The sequence below is a fragment of the Rhagoletis zephyria genome, unplaced genomic scaffold (assembly GCF_001687245.7).
Source record: "Rhagoletis zephyria isolate East Lansing unplaced genomic scaffold, Rhagoletis_zephyria_1.1 Rzeph_scaffold_02498, whole genome shotgun sequence".
NCBI classification, from domain to species: Eukaryota; Metazoa; Arthropoda; class Insecta; order Diptera; family Tephritidae; genus Rhagoletis; species Rhagoletis zephyria.
In genome coordinates, this window is record NW_016159582.1 from 74,925 (window position 1) to 81,351 (window position 6,427).

At 32.5% G+C, this 6,427-nt stretch overlaps 3 protein-coding genes across 6 annotated transcripts in view; all 3 read left to right on the forward strand.

Annotated features, from left to right (window-relative positions):
- LOC108367017 (protein sym1) overlaps nt 1-810 on the forward strand; it is a 14,925-nt gene extending 14,115 nt beyond the window's left edge. For all 3 annotated transcript variants that reach the window (XM_017621533.1, XM_017621535.1, XM_017621532.1), the window contains exons 3-4: nt 35-300; nt 371-810. In XM_017621533.1, coding sequence (XP_017477022.1) covers nt 35-300; nt 371-565 — 461 coding nt within the window. In that variant the 3' untranslated portion in view covers nt 566-810. The remainder of the gene's footprint in view (nt 1-34; nt 301-370) is intronic.
- A 658-nt stretch (nt 811-1,468) lies between these two features.
- pck (Claudin superfamily protein pickel) lies at nt 1,469-3,149 on the forward strand. The gene is made up of 4 exons (XM_017621536.1): nt 1,469-1,690; nt 1,850-2,058; nt 2,134-2,329; nt 2,387-3,149. Exons 1-4 carry the CDS (start codon nt 1,612-1,614, stop codon nt 2,671-2,673), a joined length of 771 nt encoding a protein of 256 aa, XP_017477025.1. The 5' UTR covers nt 1,469-1,611; the 3' UTR covers nt 2,674-3,149.
- Nucleotides 3,150-3,250: 101 nt separating this feature from the next.
- LOC108367019 (serine protease 42) lies at nt 3,251-5,839 on the forward strand. 2 transcript variants are annotated; one of them, XM_017621537.1, is made up of 4 exons: nt 3,251-3,702; nt 4,937-5,126; nt 5,367-5,652; nt 5,736-5,839. In XM_017621537.1, exons 1-4 carry the CDS (start codon nt 3,651-3,653, stop codon nt 5,832-5,834), a joined length of 627 nt encoding a protein of 208 aa, XP_017477026.1. In that variant the 5' UTR covers nt 3,251-3,650; the 3' UTR covers nt 5,835-5,839. The 2 variants fall into 2 exon arrangements, with proteins under 2 accessions (XP_017477026.1, XP_017477027.1); XM_017621538.1 differs by having other exon boundaries at nt 3,357-3,702; nt 5,706-5,768.
- The last annotated feature ends 588 nt before the right edge of the window (nt 5,840-6,427 follow it).

A 6,427-nucleotide genomic window follows, 5' to 3' on the forward strand; every position in this document is an offset into this window, starting at 1 on the left:
TCCTAATTTTTTATATTTACTTATTTCACTTCAGCCGATTACGATTGGTGGCGTACGCTACGTTTTAGCCTCTATGGTGGTATGTTCGTTGCGCCAACGCTGTACAGTTGGATCAAGGTATCCAGTGCCATGTGGCCACAAACCTCACTACAGACTGCTATTTTCAAAACCGCTGTCGAACAGATTTCCTACACACCCGCTGCCATGACATGTTTTTATTTCATAATGAGCCTGCTGGAAATGAAGACGGTGGGTGAAGCGGCGGCGGAGGTGCGCAAAAAGTTCATACCCACCTACAAGGTAAGAGAATAGAAAAAATTATAATAAGTATTTTATTTAATTTCGCATTGTACCTTCTATGCACCCACAGGTGGCAATGTCAATTTGGCCCATTGTTGGTATTATAAATTTTTCTGTCGTACCAGAGAAGAATCGTGTGCCTTTCATCAGTGTCTGTAGTTTAATGTGGACTTGCTTTTTAGCCTATATGAAGCATCTGGAGCATCACCATGTCGATGAAATCGATGGTATATTTGCGTCGAAGGAGACTAAGTTAAAATCTTAGTACAACTGCAATAGTTTTTATCTAAGCTGTACAAGTTTTTATAGTTAGGGTATTGAAAAAAAATCTGATTTCGAATGTAGAAACAAAGTATGTATTTATTTATACATTTTTCAAAATTACTTTCATTCGAAGGATTGAAGAAGAAAATGGAATCCTTATATTTTTTATAAAATTTAAGTTCATACAATTCGTTCTTAAATATCAAACAGTATTTCTTATCATGATGTTTGCAAAAAAGCCAAACCAAAAATTCTTTTATTATATTTTGTGTACCTTTCTTTTATTCGACTCTCTTTTAAATTTTATTTTATTTTATTAAATATGTACATATTTTCATTTTATTAAGTATGAAAAACATGAATGAAGGTATTTCAGAAACTAATTTAAGATATTAAAAGGTTTAAGATTATTTAGTTGATATAAAGTAGAAGCAAAAATTATACGTATTCAAATTATTCTTGAAAAATTGTATTTATAAACAATTAAATACAATCCTCGATGAAATTAAAAAAATATATATTTATTTTTTTTTATTGAGATCTATTGTATTAAATAGAATTTAAAAATAAATAAATTTTTCAACTCAACAGGGCCCGAATCATGGCCATCGTTATCGAATCGCGTTCGATTCGAAATTTCTTTTTCAGATTACGGCATTCGGTAGCGAGCTTGCTTTTTCAATTAAAATTGTATTAGAGAGAAAACGGCTGTAATTTTATTTCATTCGATTCGAATCGGGCTTGTTTCATTAATACGAATATGATTCAATCATTAATATTCCGTAGCCCGTAATTATGATCCACAGCCCGTCGTTTGAACTATGTTTCTGCTTTACTATTTGCAATAACACAGTGCTAGCAAAACTGTTTGCTTTTGACATTTCTATTTGACAACTTCAGCTGTCATTGTGTCCACACCTTTAATAGGGAGTTGTTCGTTTGTGTGTTTATTGGCAGCAAATTTTATCGAAGTTTAGAATTTAGTTTTTTTTTTGCATTAAAATTCAGTATTTTAGCTAGAGAACACAAATAAACTAAACAGCCGAGATGCGCAACTTTCTTAAGCAGCAGTCGCAAGACACTACGGACACCAGTATTGAAAAAGGCGACTACCCACGCGCCTCAAGTGAGTATTGCCCAGATGACTGTGGTGTGCTCGCTACGTACGGAGCACCNCTCAAGTGAGTATTGCCCAGATGACTGTGGTGTGCTCGCTACGTACGGAGCACCATTTTGTTGCAAAATATATATAAATATTTATAATATGTTATTAATTATAATTAAGATGGCGTTGTGCTGGCTAGTGTAGTCATATTTGCGGCGTCCTTTTTGCTCATGATGTCATTTTGCTCGCCCTACTGGATTGAGTCGTATGAGGAGACACACAGCAGCTTCAAGAATATGGGTTTATGGGAATACTGCTTCAAGAATTTCGTATATCCATACTACCAATTTCCGCGACAATTCAATGGCTGCCATAATATTTTCAGTCATGTAAGTTTCACTTAATTAGAGCCAATTAAAAACGAATACATATTAAAAATAAAATACAATTCTTCATTTCCTTAGGAATATTATGTTATTAGAGAATACCTGTTGCCAGGTTGGCTCATGGCTGTGCAAGCCTGTGCAACTTTGGCCTTCCTCTTGACATACACTGTGTTAACTCTATTATCTTTAGTTATCATACGCTTACCATTGAAGGGAATACTTCAGTACGAATGGTTATTGATACGCATTTCATACTTGTGTACCGCAAGCGCGTGTAAGTAAATTTATTTAGAATAAAAAGTTTGTTCAAATTATCCATTTTGATTTGCAGCTATTTTGCTATTTCTCGCCGTATGCATTTTTGGTGGCTGCGCCTACCGTCGTGATTGGCTTATGTATCCTAAATTTAATGTACTCGGCTGGTCCTATGCCGTAGCTGTTGTGTCATTTATATTTCTCGGAATAGGCGCTCTGATTTTACATCGCGAGGCACGTTATGCTTATGATTTACGCGGCGAACAGAAAAATTTAGTAATGCAAATGGAAATGCAAGAGCCTGGCTATCAGCCGCCAAGGCATCATCATAGTACATCACGCAGTCTGCATGGATACATATAAAAAGGGCAAAAAGCGAGCAGCATTTTCAATTCAGTGCTTTGCTACGAAGCACTTTTTTATTCCATTTTACTACTTTCGATTAGTTTTAAGTATGTGTTCACAAAATGTAAACGATAATTTTTTTTTGTATTTCCTAACAAGTTATGCAGACTCTCTTAATATGCACTGAACAAACCAACGGCAGTGTTTATTTTATTTTGAAATCGATAACTTTTTTCTAATAGCATAAGTACCCACATTCTAAGCAAAGAACTGCCTAAGATTTATAGCTAATTTCATTTACTTTTTAGCTAATTGAAGGAATGTTATATACATATCTACATTTACATATTATTTGTCTTTGTACCTTGAATATTTACAAAATCAGCTTTTACATTTTCAACAACTACAAACCGTCCAAAATTGTATACACATTTTTATACACAATCAAATTAATTAACTTTAGTATGTAGTTCAATGCAAAAATTATGCAACACTGTTGTATGCTCGAATATTAAAATATATTCCTTTTATAATAAAGACAATATACAAATAAATTTTACGAGATTATAAAAACGGAAGCATTAAAATTGTTCCTTCGCATTACCGAGCATTTAAGTGTCGTTCGATGGGCAGCCGATGCCATAAGTTCGCTTTTCTTGCTATTGTAATTTTATGCCGCTTTGAAAATCAATAATTCTTTATATTGTGGTGCAATACATATTCAATAACTCATGAATCAACCCATGTAGCACATTCAAGCATACATAAATATGGTGTTGTTGGATCGTTATCATAACTCTTATTCTGCCCTTGCCTGGAACTGATAACACTGCATAACAAGTTATTGTAGAAATCATTCACAGCGATTGGCCAAAATGTGAGAAGTTATTGACTATTATTGCTCATTCGAAAAGCGCACCTCACGCGTGTTCATGCATAGTGCTTTTGTGTGAAAATAATACATTTTAATTCTAAAGGTTTTAAGTGCTTTTATAATGAATTTTCGCACTTTTGTTCTCATTGTGCTTTTTGCTCTTTTTGGAAAATGTAAGCGATCTTTTAAATAACAGGAATAAATTAGTAACGAAATGCGATTTGAATGTGTTACCACGATTTTAGCCTAAAAAGTGGTGTGAATACTGAAATACTTTTACGCATTTATTTGGTCCATAACATTTTTGAATATCAAGCATCCTAATCAGAGAGAAGAACGTTTGTGTACTACATTATTAATTTCCACTTAGAAAGATATACCGCTTACATACCGCTATACTAAAAGTATACTAAAAATGTGTGACAAATTAAAAAACGGAATTTTTAAGATTACAGATACAAATCAATAAATCAATATGAATAATCATATCGTTACTTTACTTAACAAACCTTTTTTCGAAACTGCGTTTTTCACAGATTTTGGTAGGATGTATTAAAATAAACCATCAATAAAATTTTGAAAAAACAACGGAGTTATATGCCACTGTTTGAAAAGCCCTAACTGTTTTTGATATTGATTTTATGTTTTTTGATTCTGTAAAATAAAAAATTTTTTGCTTAGGGCCTTTGTGAACTCAGGTGACGATATGTAATGAGCAAAACATACTAATGGGGAAACCCTTAATAAAAAATATTAGCAATTATTATTATTGCCGAAATGAGTATGGCAATTTTCCCATTCTTTTATCTTATATATGTATGTACGTACATACACATGTATACATAAATTGTATGACTCAATGCAGCCGTTGAGTTATCATGCTCTCGAGGGTTGTTGTTGTTGTAGCGGCTTTTGTATCATTTCGCGGGTTTGCATATTACAGTACTATATTGTATTGTAACGCATCTTTACAAAATTTTTAAAAAGTAAAATAAAGTAATGGGGCATTGTATGTAAAATAGGAAAACGATATAAATTTAAAAATGACTGGAATTCACTAATAAGTTTAAAAATAATTAAAAAATTTAAATTTCTGTCTTTGGAAAATATTATTTCATAAATGTTTCCCTCTTTTTTAATGCATGCTTTTAAATTAAATATATTTCAAAAAAATATATATATATATTTTTTAAATATTAAAAACCAACTTCTACCATGGGAACTGAAGCTAAGCTAGAACTCCACACCTGGCACAAGGACCTTGGTGTTATAATAAAAAATTTTATTTCCAGCAAAACAGTTATGCCTGCATTGATGTAAAGCTACCATTCTACAGTAGAAGCCGCTGCACGGCATAAATATTTTAAAGTTTAAGTTATAGTTAAAGTTTTAATTATTAATTTCCAGCTAAATCAGAGAATGACGCAAAGATCAATCCGCGTATTATAAATGGTGTAGAGGCTCCCGTGGGGAGAACAAAATTTCAAGTTTCCATACGACTAAAGGCACACGATCGAGTTTTCGGAAGCGGCCATATTTGCGGAGGTTCACTCATTGGACCGAATAAAGTGCTGACAGCCGCACATTGTCTCTACAAGTGAGTGATTTAAAAATAAAAAAAATAAAAAAAAATATCGAAAGGTATTTTAATACAAATAAATAAAATAAAGTCAAATAATTACATATTTGTGTATATAAATATATATACATACATTCGTACATATGTACAATAGAAAAAATAATAATTAGGTATGTTTCTAAAATAATTGATTTAACATTTTATAAATTAGATGCATAAAAAATAAACCTAACTTTATTTATTTTTATCACCTTTCAGTTCAGATAGAAAGCGTTACCGCAAGGCGAGCGAATTTATTGTTGTAATGGGCACACAGAATCGCTACACGCGTGTCAATGGTACTATTGTCTCAGGCGTCAGCTCGATTGCCTATATGAACTCCTTTAGTTTGGATACTATGCGTGATGATGTTGGCGTAATGTTTCTGCAGACTGGTTTGCCAGTAAACAAAACACATCTAACAGTTGCGCCGATTGGGCTAAGTAATTACTCGATACCGGCGGGTACGCAATGTCAAGTTTCAGGATGGGGTAAAACTTCGCAGGTGAATAGTATTTACAAATGTTCTTTTTATTTACATACATGAATTTTATTTAGTATATACAGTTAATCTGGCTCTGTTTGTAGGTGTACTTGGAAAAAATTGCACACAGGATAAATATGGTATCATGCTGTTCAGAAAAATATTTTAATCAAAATAAGAAAGTGTGCTATCTCTCAATTTGACAAAATATTTTGTAATTAATTAATTGGCAATTACCAATTTTTAAAAAAACCGGGTTTTAGTCCCGGCTACCAATTTTGAGAAAAGCGAAGTCATCACGCATATTCCTTTTGTTATGGCTATAATGAAATAGCTTTTTTTGCACCGGTTACTGACTTAGAAAAATCGAAGGTTTTATCACCGGTTGTAATTCAAAATTTAAATTTTTGGAGATTTCATCATGTAAATAATAAGCTTGATAAAGAGAATATGTTAGACCTAAATGAGTTAACTCTACAAGAATGGCGAAGATATGTGTCTTTCCGTATGTCTTCTGGTATACCATGATTCTTTTTTAACCTGTGTGGAATTTTTTCCACCTTAAGTGCTGTATTGACTACACTACATATGTATATACATTGACTCAAACAATACTTACAACGTTTTTCTAGTTCATTTTTTTTTTTGTTTTGTTTCAAAGTTTCCAACCTTATACAAAGTTTAGGAAAATTCAACAAATTTTCATCAAAATTTTGAGCTTTTTAATCTGAATCTTACAACATTTTGGGCATGCAGTTTTATAGCCCATACAGTTTTAGTCTCAGAAAGTGCAAGT

Bases quoted from the DNA above. Each gene is read 5' to 3' on its own strand.
- LOC108367019 (XM_017621537.1), top strand. From the start codon at position 3,651: ATGAATTTTCGCACTTTTGTTCTCATTGTGCTTTTTGCTCTTTTTGGA. The intron at 3,703-4,936 runs GTAAGCGATCTT...ATTAATTTCCAG, and splicing joins TTTTGCTCTTTTTGGAAAAT to CTAAATCAGAGAATGACGCA. The intron at 5,653-5,735 runs GTGAATAGTATT...CTCTGTTTGTAG, and splicing joins GATGGGGTAAAACTTCGCAG to GTGTACTTGGAAAAAATTGC.
- pck (XM_017621536.1), top strand. From the start codon at position 1,612: ATGCGCAACTTTCTTAAGCAGCAGTCGCAAGACACTACGGACACCAGT. The intron at 2,059-2,133 runs GTAAGTTTCACT...TCATTTCCTTAG, and splicing joins GCCATAATATTTTCAGTCAT to GAATATTATGTTATTAGAGA. The intron at 2,330-2,386 runs GTAAGTAAATTT...TTTGATTTGCAG, and splicing joins CTTGTGTACCGCAAGCGCGT to CTATTTTGCTATTTCTCGCC.